Here is a 26,089-nt window from a genome sequence, read left to right as displayed (position 1 = left end):
AATTAGGACTCAGACCCATGAGTAAACAAACACCCTGAGGTTTGCTTTTAAATTGGCTGCCACTGTTTTTCTTTTTCTTTTTTTGCTATATATTGTTCCTCGTTCATTTTATTACCTCATTTCCTCCCATCTCAACTGGTTGATTACAAGCTCCTGTGTTTGCAAAAATCTAGTTTTTTTTTCTTTTTTGGTTGTTGTTTTTGTGTGTGCCTTCGTTTACTTTACTAATGCTAAGAACAAGTTCTTAAAAGTGCATAAACAGCTTTTTGGGTTTGTATGCAAACTGTCTATTTTTTATTTGCTTGTAATTTGCTTGTAATTTATTTATTGATGCATTTTTTAAAAAGAGATTAGAATTGATTCAAGTAATGGAAACTGGAAAAGAAAAGAGTGTTTAATGTGTGCTCATTACTGGGAACATTGTGTATCCATATTTTCTACTAATTTCAGGCAACAGGATTGGTTAAGCCACCTCTAATATTTTAAACATAAGATATACAGTGACCCCGAAAAGTATTTGGACACTTAAGCCACATAAAAAATTTATGAATGTCTTTGCATTGCACAGCAAAATATCAGACCAGTGGCATTTATAAAAAAATAAATAATAATAATAATATATGTATGTATGTATGACAATAGAATAATAAAATATGCTGTGTAGAACAAATACAAAATGTATTTGTGGTTTTCACTTTGTGGTTTTCAAATGTTAATAAAACATCTTGTTATAAATATCGCTATCCAGATGAAAGTAGATTTCTTAATTATTCCTCAGGGTTAGATAAAAAAAAAAAAATTTGCTCCATTTTTACCAAGGTTATATGAGGAAAAACACTGTTCAATTCGAATGAGATTAAAATCCTAAAGTAAGTCTATGAAGCAAAAATGAACCTGACCTCCTCAGTGAATAACTGACTGGGCATCATCTCAACACAGTTCATGCAGCTTCAGTAAAGTTCCTGACATGGTAATTGTACAGATGTAGATGAGGGCCACATACAGCACTTTTTAATTGCAGCTCATTTTAAAAGTGATTGTGTTGAGAGTTGTTTAGTGTGCAATTTCTATCCTACTCTCTATATTGAAAACAAACAAGTGATACCCATTTTAAAAAGCTTCTAGTGGAGGCATAAAAGGGAGACATTAACATGATATATAATTAAAAGTGACCCTGATGGATGGTTAAAGGAAAAGGACAACTGAACAAAAGGCTGTCTCTTCTCACCACATCAGTGCATTGAGTTATATGATAAATTAAACTTTTGCAGTTTAACTGCACTGTTCTAGTGTGCAATTACAGTGGACCGTAGCAGAATGCTTTTCTCTCTTTCCTGCAGAACTTTTATTGTTTGTAATAAAATTTTCATGAAGCCTCATGAGGGAATTAAAACTGCTGTTGAGGTCTCTGTACAGAAGCCTTATATTGACACGAAGACACTTTTGGCTTTTTGCCTAATTCAAATGTGCTTTGCATTGTTCTGTCATTTAAGATATTCAAATTAATACTGTGATAAGACCTTATTTTTCTCATTTTTTCTTTTTTGTTTATTGGACTGTAATTTGATTTGAAGATCCAGCTATTAAAGTTATTATATTGGTAGATTGAAAGTGTGTTTTATAGTTGATGTGCTGCTAAAATGGTAATAATCTTTGGATGTATGAAAAAAAATGGATCAAGAAGTGTTCAAATGACTTTTACAGAACAAAAAAATGACCATAAGATTTAGTTTAGAGAGGTCTGATGTTTTTGCTTTTTGTCCTTTTTATATTTTGTCTAAACCAAAATTATTGTCTGGTTGTATTGCTCAAAAATTCAACTGTTTATCATTTACTCACTTTCCTGTCATTAAAAAACGTTTATGGCTTCCCTGGATAACTGTAATAAATGCTTTTTTTTTCATGCATTTACTGAACACCAGCATTTTGGTTGTTGAGAAAAGTAACATTGTCTGATTAATGACCAAATCCTTTTTTTGAGTTGAACTTTTTCAATTATTCAATTGGACCATTTGAGAAAAACACTCTGAATCATTTATTTATTAAGATAACTAATCCACTTTGAATTAAGATCACTAGAGAGGAAGATTATAATTTAATAGCGACTTAAATTTTAGTCTATTTCTCACTCAAAGCTGATTTCAAATGGCATGGAGTATAGTGCACAAATGAATAAAGGATGATAGAACTCTTTCTTTCAGATGAAGTTGGACTGTAAGGCTTTTCTTTCAGTTAAAGACTCCGAATCCGGTATTTGTACGAATAGTCTAAACTAATTATTTTCCGTTACATATTGTAATCACGTGTTAGATTACATGTTAAATTGCTGCTCTTGTTCAGATCAGATAATTCATATTATTTAATTGTTCTTCTGGTTATGACCAAATGTAACATATATGTTCTTCAGACTTGCGGAAGCAGATGGAAAGTGCAGAATTGAAGAACCAGCGCTTGAAGGAAGTGTTCCAGAAGAAGATTCAAGAGTTCCGTACGGCTTGTTACGTACTTACCGGGTACCAGATCGACATCACCATGGAGAACCAGTACCGACTCACTTCTGTGTATGCTGAGCATATGGAGGATTCATTATTGTTTAAGGTAAATTCATATGCAAACGTGTTTGAAACTACATGACCAATACAGAAATGTGTTTACGTGGCTATTTGGACACATTGTCATGATATGCATGGGATAAGTACTTACAAACAAACTTACAAACTCAAAGAATAGTAGAAAGTCCAGAAGGAAACTAGGAAAGTACACACAGTAAACTTAAAACTTGAGTTTATCTTTGTTGTAGTTTTACAGTTAGTTTGAATGCATTGATTTTGTAGTCACTTGATTATTTTAGGGTTCTGTTCAAATGTTACATATAAAACATAACAGCAGTCAAAAGCTTTTTTTTCAATTATAAAACAATGACATTAACATCAATGGGATTTTGAATGACTCTGAAGCACTGCCTTGGCAAAACTACAGGGGTTTTCAGAAAAGAAAGACGCATTGGTTAGAGGAGCCTGAAGCTTCATACCACAGTTGGTGGTTTGTTGTTGGACTCACAGTTCTGAGAAGCGTGAAAATCAAAAGAGGGACTTTAAAACCAGAGGCCGAAAACAGGCATCTGAAGTACTGCGGTTGTATTTAACCTCATGTGAACCAGCTCAGCAGCTCACCCAGCCTCAGGTGCATCTGTGTCTTCATAGGTCATCACATCCTCCTCAGTCAGTGAATTTTTGAGGTGGGTGAAGATGACGGAATATTGCATTTTTACTTTTAACAGCAGGAAGTAGAGAAAAACAATGACCTTTCAATCAATGAAATTGGCATTTTGTTAACAAGTACGCTAGTATGTTGAGTGTCAGCCCCTGAGATGTGACTTCACTGTATACTCTCAGCTGATTAAGTAAGACTGGAGAATTTTTATTCAGGCCTTTTTTTTTTTTTTTTTTTTTTTATCTAGATAAGCTGAGTTAAGGTGACACTTTGAACTTGCAGACAGATTGCATTGTATATGAGAATAAATCAAATGAGTTCATAATGCCTTGAAACACACCCTTGTGTACTTTCTTTACATCATAGTGCACTTTTGTTTATTGTTGCATATATAAATTGCTTTTTATTTTGTATAACTAACTGTTTGCTTCAATTATTTCTTAAATATTGAAGCAATGATCAAAATTCTTTTTAAAGTTAAAAGTATAGTTCACCCAAAAATGAAAATGGCTGAAATGTGTACTCATTTTTATTTTCCCAGCAGAACCTATTTAGAGACCGTTAGCATTACAGCACTTGCTTACCAGTGGATCCTTTGCAGTGAATGGGTGCCATCAGAATAAGAGTTCAAACAGCTGATAAAAGCATCACAGCATACTACAAATAATCCACATGATTCCGGTCCATCAAATAACACCATGTGAAGTGAAAAGATGCATGTTTGTAAGAAACGAATCCATTATTATAGCTTTAAGTTCTTGCTTCTTGCACAAAATATCAGTTCGTAATCCACAATAACACTCCAATTAAAACTGTTTTGGGTTGTTGTGACTTGTAAATGGAGCTTGACCTGTGCAGCTTTTTGCTTAAAAATAATTATTACAGAAGGAATACTGTGATGTTTTTATCAGTTGTTCATTCTAATGGCACACATTCACTGCAGAGGATCCATTGATGAGCAAACATAAAGGTAATGTTTTACAAAAAGGTTGAATTATTTAATTATTTTCTTTTAATTCATTAGGTTGATGTTAAATCATAAATACAATATTGTTTGTTCATAATACATGAACCAGTGTTGATTTATATAACGTGAATATTCAGAAATTAACATAAACCAAAAACTAATAAGTCCTGTAGTTGTATAGATCATTGTATTCGCTTGGTACTTGTGTTAACTAATGCATGAACTAAATTTTAAGTTATTGACCTCATTGTGAATATTTTAGTATATTAAGTTTTACTGTGGTATCAAAACTGTATTGAGAGTCTTCTTTTCTTATAGATTAGTTAGTATTCAACTTTAGACCATTATGTTTTGATAATGTGCAGTGCACAATAATTTAGCTTTTTGCCATACAGTTTGCACATTATTGTGCATCCACTTGATTTAAGATGGTAATCATCCTTCTTATAATGCAATGAGTAGACCATTGTTTTTATTTTGGACATTCTATATGACAAACCAAGTGTTATTAATGCAATTTATTTGATGTGAGATGCATATTTAGTGGGAAACCGCATGCTCTTACAGCGGTGTACCTGGAAATGTAATTTATCTATCTTAATTAATGCTCTTTCTTTGTGGGTTGGAGAAATGTTCAGTAATCCCTTATAGATACACACATGCGCACACAGTGCAATAATTGGATTTATGTTTTTGTTATTTGATCGGTACTTTCCTCAGGCTGTTTAATTAGAGCTGCAGTAAAGCTTCAGTGCGTCTACATTCTGCTGTTATTATTGCTGTGTGAGTGTAAGCATTTACTCACATTTATGTACATCTAGTTGTGTTGGGGTAATTTAATAATAGACATTATTCATGTGCTAAGGAAATTATTGTTTTTTTCTCATATTCTGTCAATGTAGCCAAAGATGTTTGACTGCTAGAGAGGACTTCTGATTCTCTCACTAGTTTAGCGTTACAAACTATTAAATATGATTGATTTTATAATCCAGTGAGTTCATATGTTTGCTTTTTCATTGCAGTTAAATATTAGCCCATGTCTAAAATAATATACTGTTTATGCAGGCACTCAGCCCTAGAAAGAACTCTGATGTATTTAAAACTAATGAACTTAAAGGGTTAGTTCACCCAAAAAAGAAAATGATGTCATTAATAACTTACCCTCATGCCGTTCCAAACCCGTAAGACCTCCGTTCATCTTTTAGACTTTTAGATTTAGTCCGCGAGCTTTCTGACCCTCCATTGAAAATGTATGTATGACGCTGCTGACGTGTTTTCTGGTGCGCCCAATAACAAAGATAACACGTCAGGAGCGTCGTACGTCAACAGTCACAGCAGTCACACTCACAAGACGATGCTGAAAAAGTCATAATTGTTTTTATTTTTGGACCAAAATGTATTTTCGATGCTTCAACAAATTCCAACTGACCCTCTGATGTCACATGAACTACTTTGATTATGTTTTTATTACCTCTCTGGACATGGACAGTATACCGTACATACAGTGGGTACGCATTTTTCACTGTTATATTGCATCCATTTGCTAAAATCAGTTAAGTTCTTTTTTTTTTCCTCATTAATGTACACACAGCACCCCATATTGACAGAAAAACACAGAATTGTTGATATTTTTGCAGACCAGAGTTGTTCTCTTTTTTTATTTTCTGAATATAATTAAATTGTTAAATTTTTTTTATTTATTTATTTTTTTTATAGAATGGGCACTTGAAGATAAATGAGGGAAATCCCATTCTTTTTTTGTGTGTTGTTTTTTCCTCCAGTAGAGCAATAAAGCAATTCTTTAGTCATGTTATGATTTGATCCCCAAAGAATCAAAGAACTGCTTTTAAATTTTTCTCCATTTCTGGTTTATGAGGAGGAAAGATAATGAGAGACAGACTTTTTACCCTCTTATTTGTCAAAATATGACTCGTTGTCCTGAAAATTCTCTTGGGAATCTGTCACAGTCATTGAATATCATCCTTGGTTTGAGTTTGTGTAGCTTTCAACTCAAGTGAAGTCAAATTTTACAACACATTTACATGGGTTCCTAAGTGTTAAAAAGCAAAAACATTTGTTCAGTGGTAGATGAGAAATGTAGATATTTGCTGGTTTTAAACATAGTCAATCCCTTAACTGTCAGCTTATAACATTAGATCAAGACTACACTTCAGTATATTCGATCTCAATCTTCTCTAATGCACGCTAAAACAGTGTGGTGCCAAATCTGGTTTCTAGTCTGGAACCATTGTGTTTTTTTCCCTGCAGAAAAGTGGTTCAGGGGTAGAATAATGGCTGGTTTCACAAAACTAAATGGCACCCATTGTTTTTAACAACACTATCTCCTCCCAAAACGGCAGATGTGACAAAACCTACAATAAATGTAAAAAAATAAATACATTTTCTTAAAACTTAAAGAAGAAAACAGCATGTTTATTTGTTGGCAGGTTATGTAGAAACATTGTCAGTTATGTCATTGTTTGGCTCAATGAAATTCGATTCAGCATTTGCAACCATTCTTTAACTGATAGCAATGAATGTGCATCTCTCTCTCTCTCTCTCTCTCTCTCTCTCTCTCTCTCTCTCTCTCTCTCTGTGTGTGTGTGTGTATATATTAATATATTTATAAACCCTTGGGGATGAATAAAGTGGGTATCTTATCAGACTGTCCGTCTAGTTGAAGTAGTAGCAGTGCAGTGGTACATTCCATACAGAAATTGTGCAACATTTAGGCCTGTCACAATAACAAATTTTGCTGGACGATAAATTGTCCTAGAAATTATCGCGATAAACAATAATATTGTCGTTCTAAGACCAGTTTCAACTAATATAATGATAATGGAATAATAACGCAGGTACACCTTTTCAAAGATCAATTAACTTTTATTTTATTTTATGGCAGATTCAGAGCAAGAAATGTTATAATTTTTGTTTTGTAAAGAAATTTTACTTTATTCACAGTGCGGGCTGAGGCAGGCCAAATAATTTCAGAAAAAATCTGACCCACGCATCACTAGTGGGCAGCCATTTATGCTGTGGCACCTGGGGAGTAGTTGGGGGTTTGATGCCTTGTTTAAGGGCACCTCAGTCGTGGTATTGAAGGTGAAAAGAGCGCTGTTCATTCACTCCCCCCACCTACAATTACTGCCAGCCCGAGACTCGAACTTGGAACCTTTGGATTATGAGTCCGTGTATACCACTGTTATAGAAACATAACAAAATAACCAGGGCATTTTAACAAAAAACAAAAACAAAACAACAACAACAAAAAAACAACTTTATTTTGTGGAAACACCAGTGATCAAAATTAGATAACAGTATGAAATTATATTGCAACAAAAAATTTGTAGAGTTACAGCTGTCAAAAATTCAAGGAATTGTAGAGGCCCTTGCTTTGAATGACTTCAGCACATCTGCTGTTGCAGAAAATCAGTACCTGGTACTTTTTTTAGTACCTCCTTGGTTGAGGTTCCAAGTGAACCATATCGTTACGTGACGTGTAAACTCTGCTGATCACTGGTTGGCTGAAGAGAATGTTCACTACCTGCATCACTGAACACAATAGAACCACTAGATTTTAATCAGCACAGCCAGTGAAAGATCGAACACACCGGTTTTGAACGAACCTTTTTTTACAACCCAAAAATTGCGTTTCGTTGTCTGTTTAGGGAGTAAAGACGGTCCTCTCATTAATAGCAGAGGAGTAGATCCAGCGAGAGCTTGATGGGGTGCCATGAAATGAAAAAGTTTTTCACGAGTCACAGCAGTAGAGGCGGCGCACCAATAACGACGTGAATAATCCCGCCCACTCTAAAACAATACTAAACTGCAGTGGAAACACGAGCCGAGTCGAGCCGTGCCATCAGATAATCTGTAAATCTTCTTTAATTTTGAAAAAAAGTTCTTTTGCAGATATCTTAAGCTGTTTATACTGAACTTCAGAATACAATTTATGAAAAAACTGCCCTTCTACTCATTTTCATTCTCACTTTCTCAGTTTTAGTTAATAGCAGGCATCCTGGAATATTTTGTCTTGCCTATAGAACGACATAAGCGAAAAGCTGCATAAAATAAAGATCGTAAACCAAACCAATATAGTAATGTCCTTTTACTTGATCAACTGCAAAGATGAATGTATAAGAATTGTGTGGTTTAAATAAGTAGATAAATAGTTTGTTCATGGCACTTTAACCCTCATGAAGTTGAGAGTGTTCATTGAAGGCTATATCTATTAAGAGAACAAGTTGATTTTTCAATTGCCTAAATGAAACTAATTGCTAATCACCTCTTCAGGAAATTAATAACTACAAGAGAGCAGGCGTGTAATTTATATTACGTTGAGAGTATCAGATCCCAGAACTCTGACTGTTGACTTGAACCAACACTGTTCAAGAGCTGTAAGAGGGATGAGGGCTTGTCTAAGCTGTTTCTGTTCACTTTTACATTTACGTGTCCATTACTTTACTTTAACTTGACACAAATGCTTGTACTTGACTTAGAAAATACTATATTACTGTAGTATAAAAGCCTTTTTGATATGACAGATTTTTTGCATTTTGGTGTCATATAAATAAGGAAGTCTATTCTTTGGGGTGTGGGTGTGTGTGTGTGTGCATGTTGCCTTAGCCTGTGAAATTAGGCCTGTTGAAGCCACCTGCGACCCTTCTGCTGAAGATAATTCACTGTCAATATTTGTTAACCTTGAGTTACACACAGACACACACACAATCACAGAAATTCAAATGTTACCATTCACACACAAACACTCCAATAAGATTTGATAGTCTTCTGTTGTAATCTGTCAGTTGTGACTCATTGATTGTAATTTTAAATGAAAACATGTTGGCAATGAGGTCTGAATATTAAAATATGAAGAAATATGCACAAAATTCTTTATAAAACAAACAGAAACTAATTGCTATGTACACAACATTTAAACCTTTTTTCATAGTTGAATTCAGATCAATGAGATTTGAGTTTAAACTTTTGAGACAACTGCTGTCTCTCTGTTCATTAGTTTCATATTTAATCATGGTTAATAGTTTCAGCAGATGCGAGTAAATATTTATATTAGAGTTGATGTTAATACTATTCTGAGCTTTTCTTTCCTTACTTTCATTCTTCACTGCAAATCATGATGTCAGAACATACAGAATACCCTAAAAGTATTATTACAGTGCACAGTGGTCATAATAATCTGTGATGTTGTATACTGCATTGATTGATATAAGGTTGCTTTGGTATTCTGATTTGGTTCCTATAATGTCTATGGGACTTGCAATCTTAAGATGGATGGATGGATGGATGGATATATATGTATATAAATATAAATATTATTTTAGAGCCCTTTTGGTTTTCTGCATTATCAGATTTGACAGTGACTCAAGGCAGTAACTGAATCTGAGGCAAACTTCAGTCCAGCTGTTAAATCTGATCATGCTGCAGATAAACTGGTTTGTATTGATTTAGGGCATATGGAGTAACATCTTAACGTCATGTTAGTGTGGACTTATCATAGACTTATTGCTTATGAATTTAGATTTGTGTTCTTAAAAGGGCATTCTGTGTAGGCAAAAAACTATAGTCAGAAAACAATGTATTTTCTTAACTCTTCTAAACCGGAGGCCAAACACACATAATTGACAAATTTTAGGTTGAGAGTTCTAAATCTCAATTATTCCTGCAAGGTGCCCAGCAGAAAATGTTTTATCATTATTAATTCTTGTTAAGTTTTACATAGGGATGCATTTGAGTTTATGGCCATTGAACATTAATTTATATTAAATTGTGCATGCTAATTGTCCTTATTTTTAGATTAAGATTTATTTGCTGTCATTTAACGCTGACTTAATTTTATTTTTAAAAACAGTAACAATGTAGTGTTAAAGTGTCAAATGTAATCTAAAGCAAATATCAATTTTTTTTTTCATTTAATTAATGTTTCATAACTTTAATATGAAAATAATTATTGGCTTATCAGTATTGGAAGGAATTACAATATCTATGCATCCATAGTTGTAAATGCTTATGTTTAGAATATAGTATAACCATCTTTAAATTAGGATTACATTATCTTTGTCTCTGCCAATTTAATCATGTTCAAAGCCATTTTATATAAAAGATTGAGGCATTAGATGAGGCTTTATAGTGGGATAGCTTATTTCACTAGTGTAGAAAATGCAAATGTCGCTAAATCATTCATGATCGTAGTATGAACTCATTTATATTTGACATGTAAAAGTTTCTAAATACCATGTTTCAACCGTTTGCATGCCATTTCATCATGAGAATAGTCATCATTAACAGTTTAAGCATTAAAAAAACGTTTAGAAATCAAACAAATACTTGCTTGTAATCATTCATACTCAATTTTGTTTTGCTGGTAAAATCTATCAAGATAGATGCCCCTCTTTGACAGGGATTTGACATGAAAATAACTGCAATGTTTCGATATGCAGACACACACACACAGATTTAACCGTAACCCTCAATCACAGTATCTGACAGTTTAATTTGAGCTCTCCAGTGTTTATCTGAAAACAGCCGACACCTATGGAAGCATCCGCTTCATTGTCCAGCAGTTTTGCAGTTAAGTTGCTATTCTCTCTTATCGTCTCTTAACTCTGTTTCAGTTATTGTCAGGCCAGATTGGATGCCGTGATTGCTGCCCTCAGCTATGTTTTCAGATCCAGTAGTAATCAGAAGTTTCTCAGACGCAAAACCAATCAGCCTCTTTCCCTGCTGAGCTCATCTCAACAGGGAGCCAGGCAGAGAAAATAATCAATCAATGGTCACAATTAAGAGAGAAATAAAGTAGGAAACCTGATGCCATTAAGAATGTGTCACAAGGATGCTGCAATCCTTTTGGCCGTACTTCAAATCTAGTTAAAACTACTTTAGGGATGGATTAGCCAACTGTTTTTCCATACACAATGTATGGTGATGATTTTTTGGTTGTTTGTCTATTAGTGGCAAATTTTATGCTGATAGTCAAAAGTCTGAATATCAGAGACTTATTTCGACTATAAGTCAAAAACTTTTTTTCAGACTCTTGAATGTAGCTGAACTGAAAGCATCTGCCACAGGGCAGATCATAATCTTAACATCCCTTATTTTGACACTGTGTGTATATGTTTTTTTGGCCTTTTGTACTTGTCTTCTTGAACACTTCAACACTCCATAATAATGCAACCTCACTGTTAACATCAATTAAACTTCAGCGTGTTAATTCTTTATAGTCTAGTGCTTCTCAGGTTGGTTTTTGATATTAAAGTTAAATTTTAAAGTATTAATTTTGTTCATTTTATTTTGTGAGATGCTTAGTTGGCATTTGTTTTTTCATGGACTCATTTCTAATTTGTAAATATTTGAGTTTTTTTTTTTCATTTAATTAAATTAGGGGTGCTCCAATCACGATCGGCCGATCGTTAATGCACATCTCGTCAGTAAAGCCGGTTCTCTAATAAGCGGTTAATTCCATCAGGTGCGTGATTTCACATAGAGCAGCTGTTACTACACAGAGTCGTTGTTAACTAATAAGATGCACCAATAAACGCTGAAAATGAACTGGATTTGCGCATCTTCTCTATTAACAATGGCTCTGTGTAGTAACAGCTGCTCTATGTGAAATCACGCACCTAATGGAATTAACCGCTGATTAGATAACCGGCTTTACTGACGAGATGCGCATAACGATCGGCCGATCGTGATCGGAGCACCCCTATATTAAATAGTTTAATAAATAAAGTTTAACAGCTTGAGGTCAGTTTGTTTGAGGCCGACAAAGCTTCCTTACAGTAATAGTTCAAGCAAACATTAGCTGAAAATTTTAGTTTATTTCATCACAATTGATTTGCATAAATTTAGCATTACATCACTTACTCACCAGTCACCAGTGGATCCTTTGCAGGGAATGGGTGCCGTCAGAATAAGAGTCCAAATAGCTGATGAATACAGCAGTATAATCCACAAGTACTCCACACGACTCCAGTCCATCAATTAGCGTTTTATGCATTAAAAAAATGTTAAACTTTAAAACATTGCTTCCTCTATCAGTGGTATTGCTTTCTCCAATCAAGCACAGTTTACATTTTAAAACAGAAAACAAACAGATATGTTGGTGGGTTTTGAAATTGTATTTTTTTTTCATGTGAGGATAACTATATTTATATTACAACAATGTTCTATTTTTGGTTGTTTCCTGTTTGTTTATTTTGTAATTAGTTATTTCTATTGGTTTTATTTTAGTGTGTTTTATTTTTCAGCCAGTCCTTTATTTCATATAAATGTATTTGTTTTGTATTTATTTATTCTTTGTTTCATTTTTTTTATAAGTATTTCTTAATCAACTTTAATATAAAATATTGCATATTACATATTTGATATACACATACCAGACAAAACAATATGAATACCTTCCTATTATTGTGTTGGTCCACCTTTTGCTGCCAAAACAGCCCCAACCCGTCGAGGCATGGACTCCTTTAGACCCCTGACGGTGTGCTGTAGTACAGTATCTGGCACCAGAATGTTAGCAGCATATCATTTAAGTCCTGTAAATTGAGTCCTCTAAACTTGTTTGTTCAGCACATTCAACAGATTGGATTGAGATCTGGGAAAGTTGGAGGCCAAGTCAATACCTCTAACTCGTTGTTAGCGCTGCATGATTAATCGCATGCGCTTGTCATGCATGTCTCGTCAGTAAAGCTCGTTCTGTGATTAGCGGTAAATGTCGATCACCTGTTTTCAAATAGAGCGGCACTTAATAGACAGAGCTGAAGTTCGCTGAGAAGCTACGCAATATTGCGTTCATAATCCCAGGTGAATCGCAAGGTTTCCCAGCAGAACATTGCCCAAAGCATCACACTGCCTCCACCGATTTGCCTTCTTCCCATAGTGCATCCTGGTGCCATGCGTTCCCCAGGTAAGCGACACACATGAACCCGGCCGTCCACGTGATGTTATTCTAGGCCTCAGATCGCTGGCTGAACGTCTGATGCATGCATTTGAAATCTTTAAAGTTCACGGCATAAAATCTTTCAAATACGTCCAAAAGTTTTACACACCAATCTGTCATTTTGGCAACATTTCCATGCCTCGAAATGTGACTCTGAAAGAAAACTAATTGTGATTGGTTGTTTGACATGTCGGTCAAACGTCCTCATGGGCGGGCCTATGCCAATGAAAGCTGTCATGTATTCCAGACCTTCAGCTGTCAGTTTATGAAACTATGTGACATAAAAGAAAATGGCATTCATAAGACCAGGCCACCTTCTTCCATTGCTCCGTGGTCCAGTTCTGAAGCTAATGTGCCTACTGTTGGAGCTTTCGGCAATGGACAGGGGTCAGCATGGGCACCCTGACTGATCTGAGGCTATGCAGCCCCATACACAACAAACTGCGATGTACTGTGTGTTCTGACACCTTTCCATCAGAACCAGCATTGACTTCTTGAGCAATCTGAGCTACACTAGCTTGCCTGTTGGATCGGTTTACACGGACCAGCCTTGGCTCCCCATGTGCATCAGTGAGCCTTGGCCGCCCACGACCCTGTCACCTGTCCACTTTTGTTAGATACTGACCACTGCAGACCAGGAAAACCCTGCAAGAGCTCCAGTGTTGGAGATGCACGACCCCGTCATCACAATTTGGCCCTCGTCAAACAAGCTCAAATCCTTACGCTTACCCAGTTTCCCTGCTTCTAACACATCAACTTTGAGGTTCACTCTAATACATCCCACCCACTAACGGGTGCTGTGATGAAGAGATAATCAGTGTTATTCACTTCACCTGTCAGTGGTCATAATGTTATGTATAATATACAATAGTAACAATACAACTTCAAGCAAAACACTAGCAACCACAAAACAATGGTAAAGAATGTCTTGACAATGACATCACAGCCCCCCAGCAACCACATAGAATACCTTATCATCATTGCAGCAAACATTTCTCAGAAAATGTAAAAAACTAGTTCTATGTTACTTTTGCATTTTTTATGAGTGTAGCGTAATAACATGAACCGTTCCATTAAAGCTGCAGTAGGGAACTTTTGACGCTCTAGCGGCTAATAAACATTTCTCATTTGTAAGTCGCTTTGGATAAAAGCGTCTGCTAAATGATTAAATGTAAATGTAAACAGAACTGCTTGCGTCTTGCAGAAGAACATTGTAGCCAGAGCTACTTCTCTCTGTTTATGTCTATGAAGAATCACAAGGTACTGGGTTACTTCGCCGCGGTATCCCCGAAGCAATCTAAAATAGTCCGAATATAAACACTTATTATAGGTGCACCCTAGTGATTCAGGGCAAGCTAAAAACACGGTTTGGAAAATGGATTCATGGTGTACTTGCTTATTATATACATTTTTCTACATTTTGAACACAAACAAAGTTACGGACCGCAGCTCTGATTGGTTGTTTCTTAACGGGAGCGATGCATTTCTGCAAATGGCAATAGGACCACTGGGAGGAGCCAGAGGAGCTTGATTTTTTTCACAGATTATCTGTCTCATATTCTTCTGTCAGGTTTAATAAATATGTAAAAAATATTTTTTTACAAAAGTTCCCTACAGCACCTTTAAAGGAAGACTATATACTCTTGTGTCCTCTCATCTTTGCTGTAATTAGGGTCTCGGTGCTTTGATGGTGGATGCATTTGCTTAGTAGCATACAATGTTCCATTTTCAAATAACATTAGATTAATTTCACCATCTAACATTTTATCACCAATAGAAAATTTACCTTCAAAGGACAGATCAAAGTCTACATTTCCTTTTATCTGCAATATTTAAGCTGTGCTGTATGTTTTTATTCAGTGATGTGAAGACATAAACTGGATGCAGCTGAAAAGGCTTGATTCTGTCTAGCGTGCTTTGACAAAATGTTCTTTGTTTGTCGCAGGGTTTAGCATAAGAGCACATTGGTCTCGAGAGCTCTCACTCTATTCATGGCAGAAATGTGTGCTTTTGCGGGGGTGTTTTTGGAACTGGGCATCAAGTCCTCTATTTAAACTCCTTGAAGTCCTGTCTGACTATTTAATTCACTTCAGAGAATGAAATTTACGAAGTCCAGGGGCAAAAATAATCCCTCCCTGTAACCACTGAATTATAACTTGTACATGAACATTATTTGATGAAACAGTGTGTGGTGCCTCACTAATGTGGTGCCTGTGCTAAACTTCCCTCCACGTTTCTAGGGTGTTATAGGTCAAGAGCATTTCTGTGATGCTGCTAAGGTGTTATAGACAGTTGTTAGTGCATTGCTAGGGTGTTCTGTTTGCCAGGGCATTTCTGTTAACCCTCTGGAGTCTAAGGTTATTTTTGGGGCCTGGAGAAGTTTTGTCATGCCCTGACATTTGTGCTTTTTTCAGTTTCGTATACACATCTAAATGGCTAAAGTCTAATAGAACAGCACTGGCCCGCTTTGGTGTTATTTTCTGTGACACACCACAGAGCTCTGCAATTATTTCTTTCATAAACTCCTTGTGGGTCATGGTGCCATAAAGCTCTTTGTGTACAATAAAAGCCTTGGTGGCAGCAATGTCCAAGAAGTGTAGAAGTTGCTAAGTGTACTTCATTGTTTCGTGCTGTGTACTGTAGTATTGTAACAGCTACAGAAGTGTAGAAGTTGCTAAGTGTACTTCATTGTTTCGTGCTGTGTACTGTAGTATTGTAACAGCTGATCAGACAGGTCAACGCCCCCCATGTGCTGGTTGTAGGCAGACAGAGGTGCAGGACGTTGAAAACTCTTTTTCCTCCATCCATTTTGTTTTCGCCCTCCTCTGCACATTGTCTCCTGTGTAAGCAGCATGGATGGTGGAGCAGACAGACACCTCTCGTGTGTCCATCCATTTCACAAACACAAGATGTTTGTCTCAAATCCACCTGATGGAGCAGATCACAGATTTTTTGGTGAGTGAGTTAGCTGCATTCCGAGGGCAATCTGTCCTGTTGTCTCTGTAAGTCCCACATTTACCGAACTTCGAAGCAAACAAGTCTCTTAGGAGCTTGGGACTAGTGTAAAAATTATACATGGTACCCAGAACCCAAAACTGTACGGTCCAACAGAGATGTCACAGCATCATATGAAAGTCCATGACCTGTGGGAAAGTGGTTATTTCCTGTGTAAACTGCAAAATCTGCAGTATATCCATTTGATGAATCTGTAAGAACAAACAACTTGAAGCCCTATTTGATTAGCTTGGCTTTCATGTACTGAGTCATTCCTGTGTTTGCTTTGCATGCCACCATTCTTTCATCCACTGCCAAATTTTTTCATGGTTGATAGATGGCCTTACATGCAAGCCGGATTGTGTCCATGAGGGGCCTGACCCTGAAAAGACATGGTCATGTCCAGCTGTGCCCCTTTTTTTGTCATTGTCCTGGTCTGCATCTGGGTGACTCATGTGCAGATTCCATGAAATGGTGCGGTATCTGTCATTTGACATGATTGTGGCAGGAAAAGGAACAGAGAAAAGATTGTTCTGCTGCCAGTAGTCTGTGATGGAACTCAACTTCACCATGGCCATGTAGAAGAGTAAAAAAAAGTACATTTCTATGATGATTATTTACGTTTTATGTAATTTCTCGGCAGCATGTACGTGATTACCTGGCTCACCTCAGTTAATTTCCATATGAACAGCGCGCTAAGAGGTAGGCGGGAACACATTATCAATAATAAGACGATACAGGAGAAACTGGACCAGTCCTTACTTTCATACAAATTACATAAAAATTATTATTTGTTTTTTACTTGAATCTGTTTATTTAACATTAGACATTTTAAGCTTTCTATAGATATATTTCTCTTGTATTTGAGGCAAGTATTCTCTGAGATTCGGTTTGTTTCATTTAGGTGTCTGTGAAGAGAGGTGACAGAGACAGAGATGGCAGATAACGCACACTGTTTATTTTCTTTATTCTACAAAAGTATAGCGTTTTGTTTTTATCATGGATGTATACAAAAAAAGTAGACCCTTTACAGATTTGATTGATTTATTGCTCTTATCTGCACGATCAAAACTGGATGTGCAATTTAAGTTATTTTCAGCGTTATAGCACAAGTGCAAACAAGTTTAGTTTTAAATATACAGTAAACAGCATGTGCACATTTTATATATATATATATATATATATATATATATATATATATATATATATATATATATATATATGTATATATATATATATGTATATGTATATGTATATAGATATATATATATATATGTATATATATGAAAATCTGACCGGGTAGGATAAAATGTCTGGACACCTGACACCGGTCTTAAATAAAAGCCGGGGGAAAATTTGTGCAGCAGAGCCAGATAACGAACATACACGCCCACTGCCGGAGTGTTTCTCGTTCTCGAGTCAAGAACCGGTTGCATCAGTTTTCGGATCACCAGTACACTGAACCGAGAACCGTTTCTGTCTGACACGTCCAATTCGAGAACCGAGAAGCTGATGATACTGCGATGTATGATTCAGTGTGAAGTCTGAACCGAACTGGTTCTTTTGGTGATTGATTCTGTGCTAATGTTATTATCTCTGTCCACTGGAACGCTGTTGCTTTTAATTTAAAACGGGATATTTAAAACAATTACTTATCAAACAGATGGAATTAGAAATAAAGGGCTGCTTCTAATAAAAGCCTGCTTCAAATAAAAGACTGTTACCTTCTGCAGTTCAGGTAAATAAAGGGACCCGGCTTTTATTTGAGGAATTACGGTATGCATGTAAGGGATAATACACTGCTAGGTGACTGAACATTAAATTATTTTAATTTGCAATTTAGAAGCAAAGGGAAAAAATGTATGCTATTTACATTAGTTATTGCTCATTAGATTTCTAGTATTGTGCCTGCTTTAAAGCAGACAGAGCTGTATTGTGATGTAATCCCTTGTTCCTGAGAAATATTAAGTAGAAATTCCTGTGCTTTGTGAGCTTGCTCATGTAGCAGACCTCAAATCAATATTTTGTCTAATTGTTTACTTATGTAGCAAGAAGCTGTGTAATAAGTGAGATCATGTACATCCGACTACTCAAAAGCCAATTAAAAAATTATTTCTCCAATAGTGTTCCACTGATGTATTGCCCAGGCTGATATATTTGGACCGATATTTTATATAATAAATATATATATATATATAAGTAAATATAAGTAAATACATTTATGTTTTTAACAACATATATTGTGCAATATAAGATTACTGAATCAAAATGTTCAAATAGTCATTAACATATATTTTAAATATCTGAAATAAACCTGTTGATATTTAATTGTCAACATTTTCTATTTAAATAAGAGTAGAATTTACTTAAAGTTCATAGCTGATCATTGTGTCTTAAGCTTTGACCTGTATTCATTATGTAAATCATCCACATAGCCTTTATAATGGCTTCAAAATGTCATCCTCTGAGCCTACACTAACTGACAGTTAAGTGTGTCCATGTGTTAACCTTTGCCGATGCAATGTCTTGCTCTAACCTCAAAGGTCAGGATGACGAAGATTCTGGCTTTGATAATCTCCATGGTAACAGTAGGGCTGCTTTGATTGTCAACATCGGAACAGCAGGTATATCTATGGATGTTTTGATCAGCGTTCTGGCATTTCCTCTCATCCAATCAGGAGATGATTACACCTTTTGATAGACTCGCTGATTAAACTCACTGATGAGCTATTAATGAGAGTGAAATCAAGAATATGTTTGCAAGTGAGGGAACTTCAGAGAACTGGTAACAGTAATTTATGACAATATGCATTAATATAATAAAAATCAAAGCAAAGGCGTAAAGTTCACTCGCATGGTCGATACATTTTCTTCATTCCCTGGATCATTTTCTAATGAGATGCTGTGCTTTTGAGTTTGAAGTTTATTTTTAGGGGTTTAAATCATGTATTTGATTTTGGAGATGAGCTCCAAAAGATAAAATAGCTTTGATTAGCTGTAGATGAACTTGCAAGTGTCTATGGGATAAATTTTCCACCAAAAGTATTGCAGTCACGAAAAAAAAAAAAAAATAAGCATGAAGCCAAAACTCTAAAATTCAAGTTATAATATATTACACAAAAGTAAAAAAAAAAAAAAATCAGAATAGAAAGCAAAAAATGTATTAACAAAAAAAAAGCATGAATCAAAGCACATTTAAAATCAAAATGCACAAAACTGAAATACTAATGTAAAATTATCCAACTTGCACACAGAATCATGTTTTCCTCTCTGTTTTTTGTTCTCTCAAACATTTTCTGCCCATATTTTATTTTTTGTATTTTTATACTGTTTATTCCTACACAATTGTTTCCATGTTCTGTGCTTGCTTTTCCAAATGTTGCAGTTAGAGTTTCAAGTAACTCAAGGCGAGCTTTTATCATCATTGGTCCTCTAGTTCTAGACTGACAGCTTCTCTAGCTAATCAGTTGAAGAGGGGCGTTGACGTCACTCCCATGTGCCTAATTAGCTGCTGATGCTCAATGTTCATTTGTACAGGTGAAGATGAATAACCGTCAACTGGGGTAACCTCTTTCCATACAGGACACTGTTATATGTGTCTGCCTGTCACAGCTGTATGCCTACCTGGCGATTGGTTACAATCAAATAAGCCTTCCTAGTAACCCGTCACTGTTATATTCACCTATATTTATTTGCTTACGGTCACATCATCTGCAGCTGTTCTGCAGAAATCAATTCATGTGAGTTTTATTGCAAATGCTCCATAACTTTGTTCATCTCTTGGTTGTTTTTCACTTTGTTGAAACATTCCCCGCTATCAAATTTGCAACTCAATAAGAGTTTCTTCTTAAATGACTGACACTTTTGGAGGACTCTTAGATTTTCATCTCCATGTAGAGACACATATGGAATATTTTTTCACGTAAAACCAAAAAAGGGAGAGAAAGATACACACAGCATGAAGTATTATTTTATTATTATTATCTAATTTAAAAAGTGCATACTACATTTTTCTGCCAGGTAGGAAGTAATAACGGCTGATATATTTTATCACGTCACCCACCATTTGCAGGTGTGGCGAAGTTGCTTTTGGACCCTGTCTGTGCAGTTGATGTGAAGAAGTGAATCTCCGTCTTCCCCTGCCTGTCCAGCCACAGTCAATACACTCTTGTGGACTGTTTAATCAGGTCCTCTACTGCTGTGTTTCGGAAGAGTTTCTCTTTCTCAGACTGAACTACTTGCTATCCTGTATTGACCAATATCATTTGCATTCACAGCTTGAACTCTGAATTTATTTCATGGATCCACTGTGGTGCCTTGAACTACTTCTGACACACCAGTGATTATTATATTTATTGCTACACATAGCTCTTGAGGTCATACATTTGAAATATGAAGACTTAAAACCCCATTAAATCATAACTGAAGAATAAGTTGAGAAAAGAAACAGCTAGAAAGGTGCAATCAAATGCTTTCTAGAACCTCTCTAGAATCAGACAATTTTCCAAGATTTCCAAGCCTGGTTAAAAATAAAATTTCTTTAGTCAATATATGTACTATTTATTTACATATGTATTATAGCGAGTGAGTGTATGCACACACACACACACAAACACACAAACATATATATATATATATATATATATATATATATATATATATATATATATATATATATACATATACAGTGCTTAACAAATGTATCACACCAGCACCCAATGTAAGGTTTCTGCAAAAGCTGCCCTAAACTAACAGGATTGGTGATAACCAAAACCATTTTTTATATTTCTGTAATAGTTAATCCAATATCAGCTTACATTCTTTCTGGCATTGTTTTAGGTACTTTTCCATAGTCTCTGTTGTTATTGACTGTAATTTTGCATCTGCATAAAAAAATAAAAATAAAGTGCTTTACAATTTTTTTTCTGCCTGTCTTGTAAAACAGTATACTGTATTTTCCGGACTATAAGTCGCACTATTTTTCATAGTTTGGCTGGTCCTGCGACTTAAAGTCAGGTGCGACTTATTTATCAAAATTGATTCGACATGAACCAAGAGAAATGAACCAAGAGAAAAATTAACCAATAGAAAACATTACCGTCTCCAGCCGTGAGAGGGCGCTCTATGCTGCTCACTGCTCCTGTAGTCTACACTGAAAACATATAACGCCCTCTCGTGGCTGGAGACAGTAATGTTTTCTCTTGGTTCTAAATAAAAGCGACTTATAGTCCAGTGCGACTTATGTTTTTTTTTTTTTTTCTTCTTCATGACGTATTTTTGGACTGATGCGACTTATACTCAGGTGCGGACTTATAGTCCGAAAAATACGGTATTTGAAAATTCATGGATAACAACAATAATTATAATTTAGCATTAGAAAGACTACTGTGACTAAAAAAGCTTACACACATTAAAATACAATAACAATTAAGAAACTTAAAAATATATATAAAGAATAATTTTGGGTAATAATCAATACTGTTTAGGGCAGCTGTGGTTAAAACTTTACACTGTGTGGTGGTGTTCGAATAACTTTTTTAAGCACTATTTGTATGAATATTATTATTTATTTATGGAAATTTTATGTTAAACTGAAATAATGAAGTGAGTATTTATCCTTTTAGTATTTATTAACTGTAAAATCTCTCTTCATGGTACAAAAGTCCTTATGGAAATTCTTTGAGCAAAAGTTGTGGACACACTGAACAGAAAATGTGCCATTTACTATCCTGTTTGCATATCCAAGATTCCATGGGATTTTAAAGTAAATTTGACATGCTAACCTCTCATTTTTTTATGTTCTTCTTTTTCTTGATGCAGAAAAATTGTGTAATTGTGATCTTTAGGCCTTAACAATGATTTGATATGATTTGACTGTATGTAATATCTAAGAACATCCGGTCAAGATTAATCCATGCGAAACATTTTTATAGATTCTAGCCAAACATCCAGCATGTGCATGTGTGTTCATGCGTGAACTCTCTCTTGTATTCTGGAGAAATCGTGAAATGTACTGAGTGGATGGAGGTTTGTTTTGATCACTAGAGACTGCTGAGTCTATTGAAGATCGAATGCCTAAACTAGCAGACATCATCCAACACAGCTGTCGAGTGGAGAGAGTTTCCTGACGCAGTTTAAGTGCTATTCCATGTGACATTCTTTCACAGATCGACACTCACTTTTATTCCTTCTAGTTCTCTCTCCATTAATAAAGCATATGTCAGCCGTCGTGTTAGCCTGTCACGACAGCAGCAGTTGTTTGCGTGTGGTGGAGTATCATTGGGAAAGAAGTTTTGTAAGGACCGCAAACGTTTTGTACTGATAGATTTTAATTGGATTAGACTGAAGATACAAAAACAGTCTGGCAAGAGAATGTTTTACAACTGTAGTAACTGAGAGATGCAAATAAAAAAGTAGTTTCAAACACCCAAGAGAATGTGTGAGAGTTTCTTAGAAGATGAAAAAGAAAATGGTAGTACTGGGGGGTTGAGAATGGATTCCAGGGTGTTGGTATGCAGTTTCTTAGGTGTTCTGAGAACTCGGGCTAATATTCGCACACTGTCTATCCACTATATTCCTCAATGCTGAAGTAAGCCTACGGGCGAGACTTCTGGTTCATAAGCCGCAATATCAAACTGAAAAACTAGCTGTTTTGTACAGCTGAAACTAGCTGGATGCGGATGACACTGGAAGCCAGTCACATAAAAATTACAAATGTTTATTTTTTTTACTTTTTTATTTATTTATTTTTTTACTTGTGTAACTGATTTCTAGAATTGTAATCACTTTTCAGTTACAAGTCCTATAAATGCTAAAAAAAATAGTCTTGAGAATTTACTCTGCCACTCATCTTGTTTTTGTTTTTCGTCTTTTTTTTTTTTTTTTTTTTTTTTTGAGGCAAAATGTCAAAATCTGCATTTAAATTGAACCTTTTTGTTTTTCATTTGCATATATCTGATTATTCATTTACGTCTCCTCTCCTCCAGTTGGAGAGGCGGTCCTCTCTGCAGTCTCTTGGCTGACACTCGCTCAGTTAGGAGATCATAAAGCACTAGCTGTAGACACAGCAAAAATGTTGTACGAACTAGATTGCCAATGGACCTTTTATTCAGTTTTTTTCTAAAAACATTTCCAATTCATGGCATAAGTGCAAGGAAAAATAGTTGAATAACATTGTATTAGTTTTATGGTATTCATTTCCTGTAACCAAATTTGGGAGATGCCTAAATACTATTTTAAACAATAATAATAAATAAATAAATAAAATAGGCAAAATGTATTTGAATGAATCTAGTAGAGATGTAACAATTCACACAAGTCACGATTCGATTTGATTCACAATTTATTTTCTTAAGACAAATTATAAATTTAATGTGTGCTTTTATCATTGCTTGGACAAAATGCTGCACATTTCTTTGTGAAATTTAAATATAACACTATAATATACTAATATAGCACTTGCATATTATTGCTCTTTTTGTTTCTGTTTTTGTTTTGATTGCTTCTATTGTCCTCATTTGTAAGTCGCTTTGGATGAAAGCGTCTGCTAAATGACTGAATTTAAATATAATATAATTGTAAATAACAAAACTAAACTGAAACTTTAAAACAAGCCCCAAATAAAATACATCTTTCATATAAACAAAATAAGGCTTTGTCGATGCTCTTTACATTTAAAATGAAATGGCAACCACTGCATTTAATCATGATTCAAACAAAGATGTGGCATACATGCAACATGAGCAGCTTTTAATCTAAATTTGATTATATAATTTCAAAATTTTAAGCAAAATCAGAATGGTTTGACTTCACATTTGTGAAACTATACATTAAATCTGCATGAAACCGCAGATGAGCTAAACGAGACGCAGATTCACTCTCTGCCAACAGGTGGCACTTAAAGTGTTTCCTTGGTTTCCGCTGTAAACAAATAAGCTCTGCACTTATGAACTTTAATATGCATTATACAGAGGCAAGATAAAAAGAAAAAATACCATTTAAACTTTTCTAAAGAAAGTAAGTTCCTCTCAGACATACATTTATGTAAACTCCTACCCCTATTTGAATCGTAATTTGTTTAGCATGTCAGCCGATTTGAATTGTCACTTATTTGAATCAATTTTCAACCAGCTCACGGTTAATTGTGGGAAAAGTTGTGTGTGCCGTTTTTATTAGACCTGCATATTTTCTTTATATTTAAAGATATATTTGTTTCATTAAAGTTCAGTTTGACTTTGGGTCTGCAAGTACTAATAAATACATTTATTTTTAGCCTAATTATTTTAAATCAACAGTCTACATGTCTTCATGAACGCAAAGAACTACACTGTCAAAGTTGTATCTGAGAAATGGGGAAACAATTGCTAGTCACATTTTCAGGATATTTTAGAAAGTCACTAGATCTACACCATCTGTTGTCAATGACATCATAAATGGAGAATTTCCCCTCTAAACACATCTGTTGTTTTTCCTACAAACCACCTCATGTTTGTCAAAGCAGCTAGGTTGAATCTATTTCTGGGGTATATGTAAAAATGTATATGTAAAATTCAGTTCATAGATATTTTGAAATTATTTCATACAGTGACATACATTGTGACGACATGTAATAATACTTTTTGTACCCATTTTGAACTAAAATGTTTGTTTTCTAGTCTAAATATGTCAAATTTAGTGTGAAATTGAGTTGCTAATGTAGCTTTTTATCTGCAGTGCATGTGTTGTATCTTATGTCATGGATGTGGTAAAGTATGATATGCCATTAGCAAGGAGCAGTTGGCTAATTATACATCTGCCTAATCAGTAGATAAAGCTAATTTAACAGCCAATTACTGCTCTTCACACACCTCCGCCTGATTGACACTCGATGCGATGACAGCTTCCCGTTTCCTGTCTTTAAGCTCGGTGGGATGTTCTCGCACCAACAAATGGCTCAAAGATCCAACTGGATCATGACGTTTTTTTGTGTATGTGTTTACTGGGCTCATTGCAAACTTTGTATTACTTCAGTTTTTATCCCCTCTTATACAGAACTTTTGATGTTTTGGTAAATTGAAAATATTCTCTTATACTCACCAAGGACACATTTATTTAAAAACAAAAACAAAACAAAAACAGTAATATTGTGAAATGTTAATAGAATTTAGAATAACTAAATTCAGTTTGAATTTTGAATTCTTGAATTTTAAAATGTAATTTATTTTTGTGATAACAAAGTTGAATTTTCAACAGCCATTACGCCAGTCTTCAGTGTCACGTGATCCTTCAGAAATCATTCTAATATGCTGCTTTGCTGCTCAAAAACATTTCTTATCATCAGAGTGAAAAACCGTTGTGGTGCTTAATATTTTTGTGGAAAACACTCAGTGTTCTCTAATGAATAGAAAGCTCAGATGAACAACATTCATTTGAAATTGAAATCTTTTGTAATATTTATAAACGTCATTACACTCTCACTTTTGACTACATAATATGATGCCAAACGTTTTAATGGTAATGTACTGTAAGATGTTTTTCGTTCTGCTGTAGTGAGATTGGTTCAGAAAATTGCTTGTCTATTTGTATGTGTGGAGATTGATGACTTCAGACAGAATGTATATTGTAAAATCTCCTCTTGAGACCAGCCGTTTTTACTTTCCAGGACTATGTATTTATTTGGTATTTGTGCTGGTGGCCGTTCGTGGTGTGTGTTGATTCTCTCTGGAGTTGTTAGGAGATACAGTATATAGGCTGTTACAGTCTAAGTCCCTGGAAGCTCCTAAAGGCTGAGTCATTACAGGTGTCACTCCATGTACTGAAAATGCATCTTGAGCAAAATCTAGGCAAGCATATTTGTCTCCCCCCTCACTCTCTAAATACGGTTTTTACACATTCATTTTTACGTCCTCGATAAGAAACAGCTGTTTGGGTCAAATGCAAAATGTTGTAATTATTCACTTCACACCCCTTCAGTCCAAATG

At 35.1% G+C, this 26,089-nt stretch overlaps 1 protein-coding gene across 1 annotated transcript in view; it reads left to right on the top strand.

Annotated features, from left to right (window-relative positions):
- The window catches only part of LOC113095125 (mitotic spindle assembly checkpoint protein MAD1-like), a 33,300-nt gene that overhangs the window by 4,445 nt on the left and 2,766 nt on the right, over positions 1-26,089 (top strand). Inside the window, exon 2 of the mRNA XM_026260773.1 lies at positions 2,408-2,598. Within this exon, the coding sequence (XP_026116558.1) occupies positions 2,408-2,598 (191 nt within the window). The remainder of the gene's footprint in view (positions 1-2,407; positions 2,599-26,089) is intronic.

The sequence above is a fragment of the Carassius auratus genome, chromosome 1 (assembly GCF_003368295.1).
Source record: "Carassius auratus strain Wakin chromosome 1, ASM336829v1, whole genome shotgun sequence".
NCBI lineage: Eukaryota > Metazoa > Chordata > Actinopteri > Cypriniformes > Cyprinidae > Carassius > Carassius auratus.
The sequence above is the reverse complement of the archived record's forward strand: the minus strand, read 5'-3'. Positions and strand labels throughout refer to the sequence as shown.